Genomic DNA, 20,335 nt, shown 5'->3' with positions numbered 1-20,335 from the left:
GTCTGTCCTGGTCCGTCTCCAAACACACTCAACACACTCACATTTGTGTGTTGTTTCAACATGAGATGGGCACCCAGAAAGCGCACTAGGGCCTTGCTAAAGAGCTAGAATCCCTTTCTGCATCTATCCATTAATCAGTCAACGTATTATCGGCCGCAATGTGAATTTGAGACTGATGGCAAGTCTGGGGTTTTGTAATTATGCACAGAAATGGATGGCCTGTCATTTGACGGTACGACGAATTAGTCATTCTAATAGGCTCTGGTTAAGGACTGGGTGAGAGGGAGACAATGTTTTACTTTGTTCTCCTTTAAGGTTGAAACTGTTATGATGCAAACTCACCTCCACCTCGATGCACTCGTTGAGCTTCTTGCACGTAGCAGAGATGGTCTCTGTTGTGCCAAACTCAAAATACCAAAGCTTGTTTTTCATCCTACGACGAAAAGAGACCAGAAATCAAATTAGATGAGTGTGTGTGAGAGAGAGAGAGAGACAAATAAGAGAGACATGGAATGTGGGCATGCGCAGTGGAGAACACCTACTGTTAGAGACGTCACATCTACTGAAATATCCCCTCATTCACATTCATGGAAACTAATGACACCTTAACTGTGCTGCCTTTGTCATGGTGGGATGACGCGCATTGGGGTCGATGAGCGGTGGCTTTGCCACTGGAACAACAAACACACTGGGCTTTGCACACCACTTAGGCCACTGCTGGTGTGACAACAAACAAAGGGAGGAGCGTTGCCTTGGGCTGTCTGTCCGCCGCTTCAAAAGGCTAGCTGGCCCGAGACCGTAGCACCAGCTCCAAACATACAGCAAACCGCATGCATGAGGGCACACCGAAAACATATCAGCTGCACCCACATCGCACTTTAGAGTTGTTATCAAATCATTATCTATTTGATGCTGACACGCAATGATTTCTCCATTAGAAAGACACAGGGACAGGCTCTTGCATTTTCATGGTTGTTCTAAGCAGCTATGCCTCCAATGTGGTGAATTTGGAGGAGACCGACTAGACTGTTTTTTTTTTTAATTTAATTTCACGTTTGTCTCTTTGCCATCCTTCCTCAGTCTCTTGCCAAGCGGCGGTGCTAAGCCTCCAGCGTGCTCTGCCTGCATCGCCAGAGACAGCCGCCTGGGCCTCGTGCTGACGCAGTTACACGCAAATCATCCCACTGCTCCAACCCAACCCCACCCCGCTGTCTGCCCCTCTACTCCCTTCCTCCACCCCTGCTGAAATATTGATAGCTTCCATGGAAGGAGAGCGAGGAGAGAGAGAAAGAAGAGAGAGAGAGAGAGAAGAGAGAGAGAGAGAGAGTGAGTGAGAGAGAGAGAGAGAGTGGCCTCAGACAGGTGTAGGGGGCACATGGCTGGCAGTGCACGCACACATCCCTCTGCCCTCTGGGGTAACCTGACACCCTCAGCAGCAGCAATCCGAGCAGCCAGCCGAACTTCACCATGGAGGATAGAGGAGGATATGAGAGAGAGAGAAATAGAGGGAGAGAGAGAGAGGAGGAGAAAAAGAGAGAGATAGAGTAAGAGAGAGAGAGGAGGAGAAAAAGAGATAGAGGGCTGAAAAGAGAGATAGAGGGATGAGGAGAGTCAATTACAATCTCATTCTTCTCCACAAACCCTTTTCATCCCGTCACTGCAGCTTAGAGGTAGAACCGCTGAAAGGTTCCAGTAAGAAGAGCCAGAATTCAACGCTATTTGAAATAAAACAAGCGAGCCCTTCAGTGGGGGAATATTTTTGCACCAGTTTTCAGAGTGCCTAACGACAGACGCAGGCTTACACGCACACGGGAGCACTGCTGACAGTGACAACACAACTTGTTTACCCAACAGTCTCGGCGTGTCTTTTGGCCAGTGTTCGGCTGCTCTATCCGGCCGCATCCATCAGTGCGTGTGTGCGAGTGTTTGTGTGTGTGTGTGTTTGTGTGTGTGTGTGTGTGTGTGTGTGTGTGTGTGTGTGTGTGTGTGTGTGTGTGTGTGTGTGTTTAGAGCAGTCTCTAGGGAAGGCTAGGGTAAACGGCGACCCATTCCACTTCCCCTGGTGACTAATGAACACTTTTTCACCACCGAGGACAGACAGGTCAGGCTTGAGAGCATCGAGATGTTCATTTTCATTTATACATTTGGATGGTCATTTCCTCCTAATTTTTGTCCAAATGTCATCAAAATGAAACTGTCGCCATGATACATGCTGACATTTTGTGAATGCAACTTTAAATACTTTGATACCATCGTGCAGACCAACAAGACTACTGATATCCACATTAGACAGACAACACCATTACATTTTCATTTCAATCTATTTTCCATTGGCCTTTCCAAACATATGGCTTATTACTAGCTAATTAAAAAGTCAATATGAAAGGCAATTACTCTGCTGGCTCCATCTCTTCCCTTTTGCCCATTTCTCTAGCAGCTACTTCGCCTCCCTCTCATGTGAAAAGATTATTAGCATTTGAAATCACAATTAGACAGGCGTAGACTCTCGATGGGGCAGGCTGTCTAACCTCATTACCACCCTCCCTCTGGAGACTCCTACAATAAGGCTATAGTCTTCCTCCTCCTCCTCCTCCTCCTCCTCCTCCTTTTCTTATTTTTCTTCTTCTGCGTTTTCTTCTTCTTCGTTTTGTGTTTGTCATTCTCTCCTTCCTCATCACGAAAGCACATTTCTCAAAGCCGTCACTGAGAGCCGCGGCGGCCAGCCAATTTCAGTAACCTGTCTTCAGTTCCTCTTTGACTTCTCCTTCTGCGCCCGCGGGGAGAGAGAGAGAGAGAGAGAGAGAGAGAGAGAGCGAGAGAGAGAGAGGGCCACATCAGACAGCACTGCACCAATCTGCACGACTGAGTGAGTGAGTGAGTGAGTGGCAGGACATGTGCTTATCCCGAGACACATCGAATTCAGCTTAATCTGGCTAGCATTCCCAAAGTTTCACATCTTACCGCAAAGTTTTTTAAGATGACGTTGAGAACACAGTGAGTCACCGCTGCCATTCTCTACTCCGCGGTGTGCACATGAATGAGTGGCACGTGCACATCCTAAGGCACATCCAAATCCACTCGGTCAGCACAGAGGTGGCCATGCCAGGGAACCATGGATGAAACCACAGCGTGAGGTCTCTCCGAGATCACAAATTTCAAACACTAACCTCGGCAGCATTCTCAAAGTGTCATTCGTTTTTTGCAGATGCTTTTTTTAAAGATGTGCTGATACAGTGATTCACGTAAAGGGGGGCCATTGCCATTCTCTACCAACGACGTTACACCTATTAACATACCGATGCCCCTCTTTAAGATAAGCAGGTAAGATAATTCATCTTGAAAACTGAAAAATGAGATAGAAGTGACTTCAGAACATTTGGCCTACTGCTAGCCTCTCATAGTCTTGTTATCAGGTTATCAGTTCACTATGCTGTCTCCCTGAGTTTAAGCTAGCATTAGTCGGCCCATGACCTATAGCCATTTCTCTTCCTGTTTTCTGCCCCATAATGGACACTTCCTCCTACATCATTATCTACAGGTTTTGTGTGAGCAAACACGTTCCTACAGGGGTCTATGAGGGACATACCTTGAGTAACACGAAACAATGTTCAGGAGTTTAGGACATTTCAACATATCCTTATTACCTGTACCACTAATTGAACAATTACAGATAGCAAGAAGTACAGACTCTAAGAATTCAAATCAGAGATGGTTCCTGGCAGAGGTATTTACTGAGCTGAGTGGCTATTGACTAGGTAATCATCCCAGCACACAGAAGACAAAGGCGAGTTAGCACAAGATGGCCCTCACATCTATGAACATCATTAAGATAGCTACGCTGTTAGATGCTCACTTTGGTCACTCTAAGAGCCAATGGTCTCACCCACAGCCTTCTCTTGGGGGGGTGGAGGGAGGATGGGGGGAGGGGGGCGAGATGGCTATCTCCCATAATCCCCTCTGGGAGCACTGACCCGCTGACCCACGAGCACTCCTCCTATCCCTATCTCTGCCGATCACTCAGGACTGCACTCAAGCATCAAGCAGCTGATCCTAGGCCTGATAGAGCACTTGATTGACAGAGAAGCACAGGAGAGGAAGGGGGGGGGGGGGGGGGTGATGGCACTGAGGACAGATAAGAAGAGGTATGCTACTCACTTCAGGAAGAGACGGAGGGGCCGGAAAAGATGAATATGTGTATGTGTGTGTGTATGGATGTGTGAGAAAGATGTGTGTGTGTGTGAGAGTGCTCTTGCGACAGAGAGAGAGATAGAGAAACAGAGGGGAAGAGAGAGAGAGAGAAACAGAGAGACTGTGTGTCATTTGAGGATGGACACCATATTTACCATCTTAGGCTGATCTAATCAGGCTCCATTTCCACTGGCCATTGATTCTATTATCTTATGGAACTTCGCTATGTTGACGAGGGCCAGCTCATTAAGTGTGAATAATTGCGGAGTACAAACGTTCACACACTGAACATTTTTCACTCCCTACGGTGCTGTTCTCGGATCAGTGATGGCCTTTCCTGTGTGTGTGTAGATGGGTGTATGCGTGTGAATTCACGTGTATGATGTGTGTGTGTGTGTATGTGTTTGTTTGCATGCGTGCGTGAGTGTGTGTGTGTGTGTGTCTGTGTGTGCATGCGTGTGTGTTTGTGTGTTTGCATGTGTGCGTGTGTGTGTGTGTGCATGTGCATGTGTGTGGTGTGTTTGCATGTGTGTGTGTATGTGTGTGTGTGTGTCAGCATCTTAGTGCATATTCCTTCCTCATCCCATTCATAACCCTGTGACATGCTGGTCTCTGGAGGCCTGGGATCAGGACCCTTGTGGAGTGCTGTGGAGTGGTGTGCTCCACCCAGGAGCTGAACCTCTGACCTTGGGGAGGCTGACTTCCTGGCAAATGGCCACTTGCTGTGCCGTCTGTCTATCATTGAGATGCTTATAATCACAGACACACATGCTGGTGGCGGGTGATTGGGTTATAAAGGACGCATCGCATGAGATTCTGATGTATAGACTTTTCAGAACAGATGCATGTTTAGGTATACATTTAATAGCTTCAATCTGTATTTGAATATATGCAAGTATTCAATACATTCTTCAATTACTTTTTGTCTTTTGTGATCTATAAAGGTTCATTGTCTGGACGGCTAAACTTCAGCATCTATACTCTAGCCATCTGAGGTTTGGTAGTTTACTGCATTGGCCTCTGGTTGCATAAAGGAGCGACATAAGGAAACATTATTCAGTGTATACTGGTGCATGTGAAATGTGACCATGTGTGTATGGACGGGGGCGTCCAGGACTGGACTACACACACACACACACATACACACACACAGGCTGTTCTTTTTGGCAGCCGTGGATGACAGCGAGGGGAAAGTATATTTATCCCACTGCACCACGGGCAGGGAGCAGCAGGCCACGACAGGCTCCAGATCGCAGCTACGGTGGGTCACTACTGCAGCTCCGCACACACACACACACAAACACACACACATAAACACACGCACACAAACAAATACATACATCCACACACAAACACGTGCACAGGCACAGTGACAAACACACACACACACACACACACACGTACACACCTCAGGAAGGTGCGGCCGGGACGCACAACCACTAAGGACATATCTGTCCCTTCCGGTCTTTTGCACTCACCCTGCCAAGTAGTTCTGTGTTACAGCACCGTATGTTCCCTCTACCATGTGATTCTGTCCCACCAGGACTCCTGGTCATAACGACTTCCACTGCACTTCCACGGCCATATCTGTGTTGGGATATTACGCTTGCCTTGCCACAATACTGCCGTTGTGCTTTGAGAGACTACCTATGTATATTTTAATGGCACAATTCTTGGAATGAGAGAGAATCTGCTGCTGTGATTTGCAATCTCTCTCCATGGCTGTGAATAACATATTGGCTGATGATGGGGGGTAAGTGAGTGTGTATATGTATGTGTGTGTGCGTGTGTGTGTGTGTGTGTGTGTCACTGTCTTACCCTCCCCCTACTGACAAAAATCAACAAAGGACCCATTGGTCTCCACCAATCAATGAAATAACAAAAAATTGATGGCCTTGACAGCCTAAGAATAATGTGCATCGATGCCCCCCATGGGGAGTGGATTGAGGTCAGGGCCATGTTTGCTCTGGCTATTATGTCTCTGCCAAGCCTTTATTTTGAAGGGTTTAAAGGCAGCTCGTTTGGATTTGTGCTTTTAAAAAATCACTTTTTTTTTTTGCATTTTTAATCATAACATTTGTATTTTTCGTTTATTGTTCATAAACAAATCTGACACCCTCACGTGTGTCACTATAAACAGCCAAGGCAGTTTTCCACTGCCACAGCCACTTCCACTGTTCTGTTGGGGTGACTGAGTGGGAAAAGTTCTCAGTGAGAACCAGCCCTGGCTGCATCACTCCCAGAGTCCCTGCTCCTATTTCAGCACAGTGAGAGAGTGAGTGTGTGAGTGAGTGTGTGAGGGAGTGAGTGAGTGAGTGAGTGAGTGTGTGAATGAGGGAGAGAGTGAGTAAGTGAGTGTATGTGTGAATGAGGGAGAGAGTGAGTGAGTGAGGGAGTGAGTTGGTGAATGAGTGAGTGAGTGAGTGAGTGAGTGAGTGTGAGAATGTGTGTGTGTGTGTGTGTGTGTGTGTGTGTGTATGTGTGAGTGAGTGAGTGAGTGAGTGATTGTGTATGTGTGTGTGTGTGTGAGTGAGTGAGTGTGTGTGTGTGTGTGTGTGTGTGTGTGTGAGTGAGTGAGTGAGTGAGTGTGTGAGTGAGTTAGTGAATACGTGCTGGAATCCCTGGTGGTGCCTCCCTCGTCCGCTCCCATTGTTTGGCTGGGAAAAGCAGCCGTCCACAGAGTCTCCTTTGTCATTGAGATCGAGTGGACAATGCCGACCGGCAACTCTTCCCATTTTCCCTCTGTGTTTCTTTAACGGAGAGGGGGAGGTGGGGGTGGGGGCAATTTGACACCTCTTAATCCAAAACTTCCTCTCTGGGGTGTTTCGACACTCCAGCCTCTGTGACTCCACCCCCCCCCCCACCCCCCAAGCCCCTTATTCCCTCATTGTTGTCTGTGGTGTCATTAGTGCTCTGGCAACCGGCTCTCTGGGAGGCCGTGGGCTACTGGGCACTTCTCATGCACATCATCACCCATCCACTGAGGTGTCGGGAGTCACACTCCGCTCCACCCCCCCCCCCCCCCCAATGTCACGCCACAAGGGGTGTGTGTGTGTGTGTGTGTGTGTGTGTGTTTGTGTGTGTGTGTGTGTAATGTTTTGATGAGCAGCAACACAAATGGGAGTTTTTCCCATGGGTGTGAATCTCTGAATCACACAGAGCACTGTAACACAGAATATCATCTTAGGCCATGTCTACACTATTACGGATTCATTTGCACTTGTCATTTACACCACTCCGCTGTGTTCTAGCTTGTGAAACTGAGAATCAAATTAAAGTCACGAATGGTCATGTGATTTGTGTGAATGGTCATGTGATTCGCATTTCAGGGGTCCTTGTGGACTGCTTCGGTTCCGGAATTGCAAACGTGCGTCTGGACGGAGATCGCATTCGATTTTTAAAATGGCCGTGATGGCAATATGAGTTCCTAGAGGCATGAGGGAGTTCCTGATTCTCTACTGATTCTCTGTCGTGGAGGAATCTGTGTCCATGTTATAAGCTACACTGTTTTCAGCACTGTTTGCATACCTATCAATATTTAAGTGTTTGTTTAATATTTCATTAGCACAACCATTTCACCTATATGTTACGACCAATATAGAGATATACATTGTTAATTCAAGCTGTTTACAATCCTTGGTTTTTCGTTCCCAGCTCCATAGATAATGCATAACGCTGCGCCACTGGCAAGCAGCCGTTGTAATGGGGGTCGCGCTCTGATTTCTGGGGGTAATGGCCATTTAGTTGACGCGAGGCAGGTCGCTGTCATATCACAAGCCTCATTCTCGGTGAGCGCCTGTGACAGTTTGATGGTCCACAGACGCTCCGTCTGCCAAAGCTCCATGGCAACCACTGCTCCTGTGCCATCTGGAGAGATGTCACTTTAAAGAGGAGAAAAAGACGAGGAAAAAGAATAAAAGAAAGAGAGAGAGAGAAGGAAGATGCCGACTCTCTTTCTCTCTCTCTCTCTCTCTCTGTCTATCTGTCTCTCTCTCTCTCTCTCTCTCTATCTCTCTCTCTCTGTCTTTCTGAGTCTGACTCTCTTCTAGATTGGGTAGAGCGGTATGCACATCCCACTTTTCATTGCTCATAGGAACAAAGCTGGTTGATGGAGTTTTGTTTTCTTTCTTTTTTTCTTTCTGTCTGTGCATTTGTTAATAATGACTCATTTGAAAGATGATGTTAGCGAGGGTACACACAGAGGCGTATGCTCAGTGCACTTGGTGCCCAACTCCTCCTGTTGACTCTCTGTCCACTTTAAAATGACATGCTCGTAAAATCTCCACGGATGAGATACGTGCATAAATGCCTGGTGCATTGTTTAAAAAAAAACGTTTGAAACGTTTTTCAAAAATAAGAAAAAATAAATCCTTGAGTGGTGTGGAAATTGAGGTCTAATGGATAGTGACTGCAACATAAATAATTGATGGCCACACTGTAAACAGTCTAAGTTGTACACCCTGATTGCACAGTGTGCTACGTTAGCATGACACTGATAGCTACTACAGATGGAGGAGAACAAAATAACAGGAATAAACACAAGCCAAGTCTGGAGACTGGAGAGTGCATCCTGCTAGCACAAATGGATTCAGAATGTAAATAGTTTCCCTCTACTCTTTTGATCCTAAACATTTTAGTTCATGATGGTCAGAGTTTATTAAAGTCAGCATGTTGCAAAATGGATACACCTACGCGCACGCACACACCATAACACACATGCACACAGACACACACACACACACACACACACACACACACACACACACACACACACACACAAATACATAAACATCTACCCACCTCTGGTGCCTCATATACATCTCTTTCCCCCACACTGTAACTCTAATACCTTCTCTGTACAGAAAACAAGCTCAAGCCTTTGCTCTCTGTCCCTATGTCCCTATCTGGACATCCAGGCAGGGTGTGCGTTCTGTACAGTGCAGTGGCATCACTTGTCTTTGGCATGGCAGCAGGCCTCACCTCGGCTGAACTCTGTGCCCCACGGGGGACTCAGAGGCTGGGAGAGCCGGCCTTCAGAACTGGCTCTGCTACTGACCTTACCGGGCCCTCTCCATTGAAGCAGTACGTGAGCAATGCTGGAGGCTAAAAGCACTTTTCAGCTCTCAGTGGTCAGAAGAAAGAGAGAGAAAGAGAGAGAGAGAGAGAGAGAGAGAGAGAGAGGGAAAGATAGAGCTGGACAGAGGGAGGGAGAGAGAGAGAGAGAGAGAAAGAGAGGGAGGGAGAGCTGGAGAGAGGGAGAGAGAGAGAGAGGGAGGGAGAGAGAGAGCTAGAGAGAGGGAGGGAGAGAGAGAGGGAGAGAGAGGGAAAGAGGGGGAGAGAGAGTGGTAGAGGGATAGAGAGCTGGTGGTGGAGGAGGAGGAGGAGGGGAGCATCAGGGACAAAGTGGGGGATAATAAGAGCTCCAGATCAAAGCAGGGGAGGAGGTTATGGGCCTCTGTAAAATAAAAGCACCATGGGCATCTCACTGGGTGACAAAAGCTCGCCTTTTTTTCTGAGAAGGGACTTTTACAAGTGACTTCCTCCAGCGGCTCTGACGGACGGCTAGAGAGTGGCTGCACTGCTAACGCCACGTCCACTCCATTAAGCTTACTCATCGCACCAATTTGTTCTATTCCACCCCCCTCCCTCTACACACACACACACACACACACACACACACACACACACACACACACACACACACACACACACACCACAACCACAACCACAACCACTCGTGTATGTAAGACTCTTACTCTGTTCTGCTCAGAACTATGTGACTTTAAGGCAGGTAAAAAAGTATTTGAGATTGGATTTTTCATTGGTCTTTTCACTCCTCTCTTGTCTCACTGAACTCCACAAAAGATGGTGACCTCCACTTTTTTCTCACGATTTTGCAAAAGAAGAGAAGGTCTCTTCACTAAAGGAGAAAAATGATGTAACATTCAATTAAAGGATTTCCTGTCAATGGATGACGCATTGTGCTACATAGTGGATTCTCCACTGGACAGGCTTTGGAGTCAGGATATTGACGGGTTAAAATTCAGGATATAGGGAAATGGTTTTGATTGCTCCATTCCAAATCATACACCTATTCAGATATTCAATAATTACGAATGAACAACTTTACACACAGAATGCTATTGTTTATGCAAAAATACCAAAAAATAAAGAAAAATGTCTTTCCTTCAGTCATTTGCAACCCACATTAAGCATCTGTGATTTCATAACAAATTGATTAAAAACTAAAATGATTAGGTAACAGAGGAGGCATTGAGCCAATGGCTATGAACAGCTTAGGTAACAACATTTTCGCAACTAGAGTCCTTCAACGACTCATGTCTGATGCATAATAAAGCACATATGTTTGTGTGACAGTTACTGCTTGATCAACCAATGACCAGGCAGAAAAGAGTAAACTCAAGAGGGAAACTACCGCTCACAAAACAATCGATTACAATTCTGGCTGTTGCTGAGCAAAGCCAATCAATTGGTTTGGCAAGGCAGGTGGTGTTTGTTCCCTCATTGATTCCAATGTGCAGCAGTGATAACAGGTGTGGCTGCGGAGTTTGGGCTTTCTGTAGCCCAGCGGGTGACGCCTATCATTTCAGTCTGCCCAGGCCTTGCCTGCTGATTGCTGTTGAGAGTGCCTGGGGTCCTCACATGGAAGGGTGTTGCGCATTGCCGCTCCGGAAAAAAAAACCACGCAAATCTTTTGTGAGAAGAAAAAAGTACGCTTCTAACAGCTTATTTGCAGACATTTATTTGTGTTTTTAGTTGAGCAATCGATCATTGTGTTTTTTCTCTTCATGTCTTGTCATGTTTCATTGTTAAAGTTTTGTGTTTGTTTATTCACACGAAACCACAACAGGGTCACAGATCACAAATTACAGTGGTGTTTTACCTGCTGTTGAATTTTTCTGGGTGCTTCTCTCTCATCAGATGGAAGCGGTGTGCTATAGAAGCATCCTGAGGAGAAAAAAAGAAACAGTGTTATAGCAGAAGACCCTCCGCAAGAATAACTACTTCTAGAACAGTATTGTTTGGGCATCACAGCATGTTTATTTGAAGCCTATGAGTCGCAATATAGGCTGTGAAAGAAATCTGATATGCAAAAACAACCCTGTTGGGTAGTTTACAATAATTTATGCAAATTTCTGTGGATGAAGATGAGATTTTGAGGTGTCCCATGGATGCAAAACTTTTGAAGACTCAAAGAGGAAAACATTGTCATGTGGACAGCCCTTCAAACTATTTGTTGGGAAACAAGACGCAAGGTCTACTTCTTCAACAACAAGCACATGACCGCTAATCAGTAACCAGAGTTGTCAAACAACCTCCCTGCAGAATTAGTCAAACAACCTGTCCTGTTTGTCTAAGCCACTCATTATTGACACCTGGGCAGACCCGGGCGCTTCGGCCATGACGCCTCCCGAATCAGTCAGACCCACAGCTCACTACGGCAAGCCAGCAGGGCCATAAAGCAATGACCCAGACGCTCATCCCTCTATGTCTACCCCCAGGGCCTATGGGAGCCAGACAAGTTGTTTTCTTTGGAAGGAGAGAGAGAGCTCTGGTATTCTCTCTCAGGCATGCTGGAGGGGGTGGGGGATGTGTGTCTGAATGGGTCGGTACAGAGGCTGTTTCTGGTCGGTACAGAGGCTGTTTCTTTGCAGGCCTTTCCAACAGCAGATAGGCTCTGAGCTCCAGGGCACAAAGTACACAGCATTGGTAATAGGACCACTGGTGGATTGAGGGAGGGAGGGAAGGGGGGAGGCGAGAGATGAAAAGGCGGAGAGTTGGAGGGGGAGGGAGAGAGATAGATAGAGAGAGAGGGAGAGAGAGAGAGAGAGAGGAGGCCTGGATGAATAAGTGATAATATCAGTGAGAACGAAGCTTTTCAGGAATGGCGGAGGGTGGGTGGGCATGAGAGGGGAGAGAGAGAGAGAGAGCGCAAGACGAAGGAAAAACAGCCTGTCCAGTGAGTTGGAACATAACGTGAACATAACAGCTCAGGTGACCACAGCTAGAAACAGATGGCTCATGCCACCATATTTCATAGTGGTGACTACGACTCTTACAAGAATCCTTTTTTGGAATATTCTTTTCAAATATACTGTAAATGTACTGTACGTGAAAAGGTCATACATAAACGAGATCGAAAAAACATACACATGATAGAGAGAATACAAAGTCTTTGTAGGAAAGATCGAAGCCATCTGCCTTTCACAACTTTTGCTAGAAAGCTGTCTTTGAAAGTAGGTTTGAAACACACTGCCACTACTCTCTCATACTCTACTTCAAAAGCATCCATAACTTGTATGTGTCTATCCTCTTTCAAACCAGTTTTAATGAACCCTTTTCAACTCAGCAAACTCTTTCTCCTTGTGCATCTTAAGTTGTTTCTTCTTCAGGACGTTTGCCATGGCTGAAGTAGTTGGCTCTTTGCCACAGTGTGTTTGAGACGCTTAGAAGTTTTACATTTTGTGTTAGTGTGTGTGTGTGTGTGTGTGTGTGTGTGTGTGAGGCAATCTACGCTCGGCACGTATCGCTTATACAAATGCCAGACGGCCCTCATTGAGGCAGAGAGAAGGGGTTAGAGCATCTGTATCTCTCTCTGCTATGCCGAGATTATGAAGCGAGAAGAAGAAGAAAAAAAACACAATCATCTCCATTAGAAAAGTGCCTCCATTTGGCGAGGAGAAACGACCTCTGAACGAGCCGTTCAGCGGTGCCAAGCCAAGCCGAGAGAGAGCGAGAGAGAGAGAGAGCGACGAAAGGGTTGACAAGTGCGCCAGCTGTGTTGGCTCCGCCGAGCGACTGAGTGGGGCCCTTGTCATGATAAGTACACCACAATTTATTCAGCAGTGATTAAATTCAAAACCCACAGAAAAAGATAGCAGGCAATGCACGTGTGTGTATATGTGTGAGTGTGTGTGTGTGTGGGTGTGTGTGTGTGTGTGTGTGTGTGTGTGTGTGTGTTTGTGAGAGTGCATGTGCATCTGTCTGTGTGAATGAGAGGAAAAGAGAAAGATAGAGAAAATAAAGGAGTGTAATTGATGAAAAAAACGTTGCAGAGTAACGGATCTGTGCCTATCTTTAGTTAACAGGGGGTTGTGCACACACACAAACAGACAACCAGCCCGGAGCGACCACATCCTTCAAACACAGCCTCGTCGTATCCCACCGCAACAGCAGACGAAGAACGGCTGTATGAGTGTGTGAGTGTGTGTGTGTGCGTGGTTCTACAGCGCTCATTATGAAGTAAGTGTGTGTGTGTGTGTATGTGTGTGTGTGTGTATGTGTGTGTGTGTGTGTATGTGTGTGTGTGTGTGTGTGTGTGTGTGCGCGCGCACAGAGTGACATGATCTGATGGGAAGAAGGGTGGCTCGACACTGGCAACAACTTTGGCTTCCTGCAGACATGTGCAGGTGCAGAGGCATTCAGACGGAGGCAGACAGGATGTTAACTGTCTCGTGTGTGTATATGTGTGTGTGTGTGTGTGTGTACATGAACGTGATTGTGTTTGCATCTGCCTGTGCTTTGACTAATTGAGTCGGTACAGGTGCGTATCCTTACAAAGACCTACTATAGGAGATGGGTGCTCGCTTCAAAATGTTATAAGGATGCTTTTCAGCACGAAGAGTAAGTAGTAAGTAAGTGCATAGATCCACGAGTGAAAATGTGGAAGGCATGTCACCTTTTTCAATCAAAAAAGTAAATGGTAGATATGAGATGATGTCTATTTATATTTTGTACATGTATCTATTTCATGAAGCCCTAAGAAGAATGAGCATGTCTGCATGTGTGTGTGTGCAAGACTGTATGTGTGTGTGTGTGTGTGTGCAAGACTGTATGTCTGGGTGTGTGCAGACTTTATGTGTGTGTGTGTGTGTGTGTGTGTGTGTGTGTGTGTGTGTGTGTGTGTATGCAAGACTGTATGTGTGTATTATGTGTGTGTATGCAAGACTGAATGTGTGTGTGTATGTGTGTGTGTGTGTGTGTGTGTGTGTGTGTGTGTGTGCACTCTGTGCAAGACTATGTGCATGTGTATATGTGTGTGCATGTGCAATCTGTGCAGAAGTGTGTGTATGCTTCTATTTGTACTTGTGTTGTGTGTGTAATCTGTGTATAAGCATGTGTGTGTGTGTGTGTGTGTGTGTGTGTGTGCGTGTGCACGTGTATATGTGTGTGTGTACATGTGTAGTTTGTGTGAGTGTGTGTGTGTGAGTGTGTCTGTGTGTGTGTGTGTGTACATGTGTAGTTTGTGTGAGTGTGTGAGTGTGAGTGTGTCTGTGTGTGTGTGTGTGTGTGTGCACGTGTATATGTGTGTGTGTACATGTGTAGTTTGTGTGAGTGTGTGTGTGTGAGTGTGTCTGTGTGTGTGTGTGTGTGTGTGTGCGTGCATACAGGAGGTGACCAGTCTGTCCCTCCTGTCCGGGCGCCCTCCAGCAGAGCCTGTGTCAGAGCCAGCTGTGAGCTATCGACTCCTGCTGCCCGTCTTTAAATAGAGCCGGGTCCCATCGACAGGGCTGTCGGCTTCCACAGGCCAGTCATCGATCCAGCCAATGACACCCCACCTGGGCAGGGAAGCAGCTCCGGGCTGGTGCCCCGCGGTGCCCTGTGTGCTTACGACTTAACCTGGACAGATCGGGAGCTAAGGAGGAGCTAGTGTTTTCATTAGGACCCGATACAACACTTGTGTCTTCCAGTCTCATGCTGTCATTCGATTAGAAACAACTATACCTAAACAGAATCACTGTCTTTTAAAGTTTAATCCAAGACCTTTTTTAATTAATACTAACCAGGTAAAGATATCTAGGGGAGATAAAAGCGTGCGTGAGAGGCTTTGGTTTCTGATCAGAGTGCATATCAGGTGTCCTGTGTGCATGTGTACAGTATGTGTGTTGGTGTGTGTGTGTGACAAGTGGAGTGCCTGGCACGAGTCCTTGCTTTTGTCACATGAAAGGACAGAATGTACCGTATCGGGGGCAAGACCAGATGTATTATGATGTTGCATGGCAGCGACGTTGCCCTGAAACTGTGACAGTCATGGCAACGTGGGTCAACAAGGTTTAGCACTGAGGTAGCCCACAGCATAACCCTCCACCCCAGAATAAAAAAAACATGCATGTCCACCATCAATGACAACATTTCCCAGAAGCCCTGTTTATGAAGGTTGGTATGATCTTGCCTTTTGAATAGGGCGGTGAGGACAAACATATAAACAAACAAACAAGCTATCTGCCCTATCTATCCACCATATTACCTTTTCTCTTCATGAGAGAAAACTAGAGAGGGGTTGAGAAAAATAACAAAAAAGCAGGGCAGCCAAGGTAGCTGATTCAGCGACTGTTCCCAGGGCATGGCCCCGCAGTGAGTGTTTAACAACAGCAACCTCTGAATGTCATGGCCTGCCCCACCAAAAAAAAAAAAAAAAAAAAAAAACAACTCCACCCCCACCAACCCGCATCCCCCTCGGCTGATGTCATGATTTGCCCTCCGCACCTGACAACAATCTATTTGAAATTTCACCCCCGAAATGGGGACAGGGAGACAGCGTGGAGGACAACACGGTCCTGTCCTTGCTACCCCCCCCACCCCCCCCTCTTGTCACCACTGCCCGACAGCGTCTCTGTTTCATTGGGACGTTTTCAGTAGGTTTCCAGCACGCAGGATGGCATTAATAAGATGGGGTGAAGAGGGGAGAGTGATTAAGAGGGGGTGAAATTCAGGCCGCCCTGATCAGCATGATGACCATAGAGGGTTTGTGCAGCAAAGCAAAGCAGTGCATCACTGTCCATCTGGGCCTCTGTCAAACTGCAGCAGGTGCATACATGAGTGGGTACCTGTGTTAAGAGACCATTTAGGTGAATATGCACTGTGTATATGTGTGTGTGTGTGTGTGTGTGTGTGTACTGGGTGTGTGTGCTGTTCCCTCTTAGCTTTAAGACCAGCCAGGTGTCACTCAGCACGGTCATTCATTACTGCGGTAACCTGGTCCGAACCTGGCAGCATCGGACTTCCTGTCACTGATACTTCCTCTGACCTTCAGCCTATGCCAATACTACCACCCCCCACCCCCTCCCCAACACACACACACACACACACACCTTGCACAAAACCACTTTCACACAGACATATGCAAACATGCGCACACACACACACACACACACACGCACACACACACACACACACACACACACACACACACACACACACACACACACACACATATGCCCACCATAGCCCCCTCATGCAAACCACTCTATCCCTCTGCTTCACATCTCTCTCCCTCCAGATCATAAACTGGCCCAGTGCTGAGTGAACCCATTTCTCCATAACTAGCACAGCTAAAGCACTCTGTGCCACACACACACACACACTCTGCACATCTCTGCAGATCTGAGGTCAGATATGTGATAGGAAAGAGTGACAGTGTCACTGGAGACAGCTGGGGTGCCACAGTCCAGTACCCAAAGACACCCACTGGCAATACTGAGGAGTCTTAGACAGAGAGGGGGGACATGGATACTTTGTTGATGGCAAGGAAGGTGGCTTAATCTCTCTCTCTCTGCCTTCTAACTCCATCACAAGCCCTCCTCCCCCTGTACATTGGGAAAGATCATCTTCCATGGATGGGTGAAGGGACACCTTTAACTGCTGATGACAGAGTGTGTTTGTCCCATCTCATTCCCTGCGGGAGATTCTTTCCAGGGTGAAGGAGGATCCGAGCTGAGCAATTGGAGACGCATGTCTGATCGGGAATGTAACATCGGATGTCTTCTCGTTGCCCGCAAACACACCCAGCCATTGGTTTGTTTACAGCCTTAGGAGGCTTCCTTATGGGCCTGTTCCAGAAAACATGTAAGACTCCTCCTCACACACTGCACACTGCACACCTCTGGAACACATCCAGGATTGAAAGGTCAAAATAAAATAGAGAAACAATCTAAGGGCCATGGTACGCTCCCGCGTCTGCGGCACTTGTGAGCGCGTGACGAGAATTGCGTCATTTTTACGGCATGCGTCACGTTTTTGAGTCGACCGAAATTTAAGACCGCGCGTCACTTTGACGCGTAAACTGTGCATGTGTGAAACGGAACTGCTGTAAACACTCCCCTCCAGGGGGGAAGACCACTGTATCTACTTCTCATGTGCGACAGGAACGCAGGTGGCGCAAGGGTGCACAGTACATAAACCCTTTCAGCATTCTGACATATCCACAGTCCATTTCACCATTTCATTGTCCTGTTCACGGCCCTGTCCACAGTCCTGCCCTTGTCTAAGGAACGGTCCTGTCCACGGTCCATATGAGCTCCATATGAGAATGCCACGCGCATGGAGACTGCGGCCCCTCTGCAGTTCGGGGGTAACGTTACCACCGCCACTCTGCCCTGTGGGATGTGGGCACTCAGGCCCAGGCTCGACGCGCGCCCGTGTGGCCCATCTGTCAGGGACACGAAGGACGGATGATTCAGCTCGCCGTATGGCAGCCTGCGACTGCTCACTGCTCATACTGGGCTCGCCACCGCGGAGCGCTTTGTGCTCAGCAAGACCAGACATCCGGCTCAACAAGACCTGAGATTGACCAGTCCATAAAAGGTGTTGTTGATTTATATTGAACGGATTATTATTACTGTTTTAAGTGTGCTGATTTGTTCTCATGAGAGAACATGTAAGGTTCCCCGAACCCTTTACGGTTTTGAAATCAGTGTTTTGCTTTCTTTCATTGTAATGAAAGGGTAAATATGGCTGACGCACACCCATAAAGCCGCACAAGAACAGTTAACTTAAGTATAAACACTGAGTATAAACACACTGTGGGACATCTAGTTCAGATCAAATCTTAAAGTAGAACTTATTTTCTGTCCACTGGGTAATCTTGCATCAATTGGTTGCTGCCATCAATGTACACATAATGACTAATGATTTTGTAGTCTATTTCTGATATGTTGTGAATAGAACAGAGGAGACGATTTCAATTACTGTCAATTGCTGTCAGCAGGCAGGCGGAACAAGCAAACTGCTTTGAGAACGGTGGCAGAAGGATGGGAGCTGTGCAAAGACAATCACCCACCACCTTTCTCTGTACACAGAGTCTTTATTAGCCTCTCACGCATCACATCATCTACAGTACCTCCACCACCAAACAGACAGCTCCTGCAACTACTACTCCAGCACCCCGTGCTCAACCAGCAACCTGTTGGAGATTTAAAACCAGACGGTTCCTCTGACTAATGCCACCCGCTCCATCCCGCTCCCAACCGACCCCCATCCCCCTCCCTTCTTCCTTTGCTCTGTGCTGTACTCTACAGTCAACAACAGTGCCAACAACACACACACACACACACACAATAAAAACGGAAGTCAATATATGGCAGGGCCCACATGGGGTGTGTCCGGTCAGTGCCGTGGTGTGCTGGGACAGTCCAGCCCGTGCGTGCTGGGGTAGGGCTTGGGCTGGGCTGAAGTCGCTAATGATTACATCAGCAGAGTGAGTCAGTGGCCGGTTTTGCTCAGGTGTCAGTGGCACCCGATGCGCGGCCATCTGGTGCCCGCCAGCTCCCTCTCTCCCTCCCTCCTTCCTCTTCCCCAGGTCCCTGAACGCTGGCCCGCTGCCGCAAGGCATCCGCAAGGGAGGGCAAGCAGGCCGCTAGCGACCTCCTCTGACCAACTGCCGCTAACCAATAACGGTGTAACAACAACACAATAACCACCAATAACCACAAACAGAGAGGCAGCTTCACAGCTAGTAAAATACTGAGGATTTGTGTTGCCACCTCTGCAGTAGTCTAGGCTGTTTTAGATGGAAGTGCAGAACCTACAATTCATTAACACTGAGTTGACTTCAAGGGTATAATCTATTGGCAGCTATGCCTGTAGTTTGTTAGATGAAACACTACATCTTTCTTTGAGGCGCAAATAAAGACTAAATCTGTGTGTGTACATGTGTGTGTGTGTACATGTGTATGTGTGTGTGTGTGTTGAGCGATGGCTTGTCTGTTTTGTCATTGCCACTGGAGGATGGATGTTTTGGTCCATTAAAGAGAACAAAGGGAAAACAGTTTGTGTCTTATGGGAACTGGCAGCAACTTCAGCTCATGCCCAGATCCTCCTGGCACTGCTTGCCTATCCCATCACAAGACAGGGTGCCCACAGACCGGGCATTGTCCTCCCTCCACAGTCTGTCTTGACCCCCCCCCCCCCCCACCCCCAAACCTCTAAATCATTCCTGCTGGGGCCGATACAAGCCTAGGCCCACTATGAATGCATGTTATTGTCTATAACCGTCAAAAAGCTTAGCAACTTTATATTGTTGCCCGGTTAATGTGGTTGTTAGTGTCTTCATACTGGGGCTTTGTTTACGTGGTCTTACAATGCTGTCTCAGTAGTTCAATGGTACTTCAGAGTATGTTTCTATTTCCAGTTGTCTTTTTTGTAATTGAGAATTGTTGCTTAGATAGATAGATAGATAGATACTTTATTACTTTATTCAAGGTCTCAGTAGCATACAGACATCACACACAACTTGCTTATTCCAGTCATAAACAAGTGACGATTTACAGATGATAAAAGCAAGACAAAGTGTTTTGAAATGTCGTGCTCTATGGAATTGTCACAGGAAGTTACAATGAATTATGTATGCATCACATCGAGCTGAATGAGACGTCGGTTGAATTACATCTGCACGGTTCTGAAAAGAAATGGACTTTATTTCAGAAAGAACTTGGAGAGGCTACTCCTCAGACTGGACCATGTATTTTTATGCAGCATGTTTCTGTAATGTGAGTTTGACGTCGGGCAGATGGCAAGAACATGCTGACAGCTATGGAAACAGTGCCAGCGCTGGGAATCAGTGGGAGGGGAGCTTACATAATGGAGCTGCAGTATGTTGCCTTCAAATGTGGTTTGTGCGAGTGTGACTGTGACTGTTTGAGTGTGTGCATAAAGGTGTACATGCAAATACTGGATATCTGTATTTTATGTTGCATGTAGATCTATATGCTTTTTCAAAGTTAGTATATATATATATATATATATATATATATATGTGTGTGTATATATGTGTGTCTATGTGTGTGTGTTTGTGTGTATGTATGTGTGTGTGTGTGTATACATCTGTTGTTACATTACATTTGCATAT

At 46.9% G+C, this 20,335-nt stretch overlaps 1 protein-coding gene across 1 annotated transcript in view; it reads right to left on the bottom strand.

Annotated features, from left to right (window-relative positions):
* Positions 1-20,335, bottom strand: part of dgkg (diacylglycerol kinase, gamma) — a 90,685-nt gene that overhangs the window by 18,438 nt on the left and 51,912 nt on the right. The window contains exons 20-21 of the mRNA XM_076264007.1: positions 11,093-11,157; positions 343-433 (exon numbers count right to left, since the gene is read on the bottom strand). Coding sequence (XP_076120122.1) covers positions 343-433; positions 11,093-11,157 — 156 coding nt within the window. The remainder of the gene's footprint in view (positions 1-342; positions 434-11,092; positions 11,158-20,335) is intronic.

This window comes from Alosa pseudoharengus, unplaced genomic scaffold (genome assembly GCF_046254945.1).
Source record: "Alosa pseudoharengus isolate Yale_2024_CS ecotype anadromous, Long Island Sound unplaced genomic scaffold, YU_APseudo_1.1 YU_APseudo_1.1_scf_3, whole genome shotgun sequence".
Taxonomy (NCBI): domain Eukaryota; kingdom Metazoa; phylum Chordata; class Actinopteri; order Clupeiformes; family Clupeidae; genus Alosa; species Alosa pseudoharengus.
Note: the sequence above shows the minus strand (reverse complement) of the source record. Positions and strands in the feature narration are given on the sequence as shown.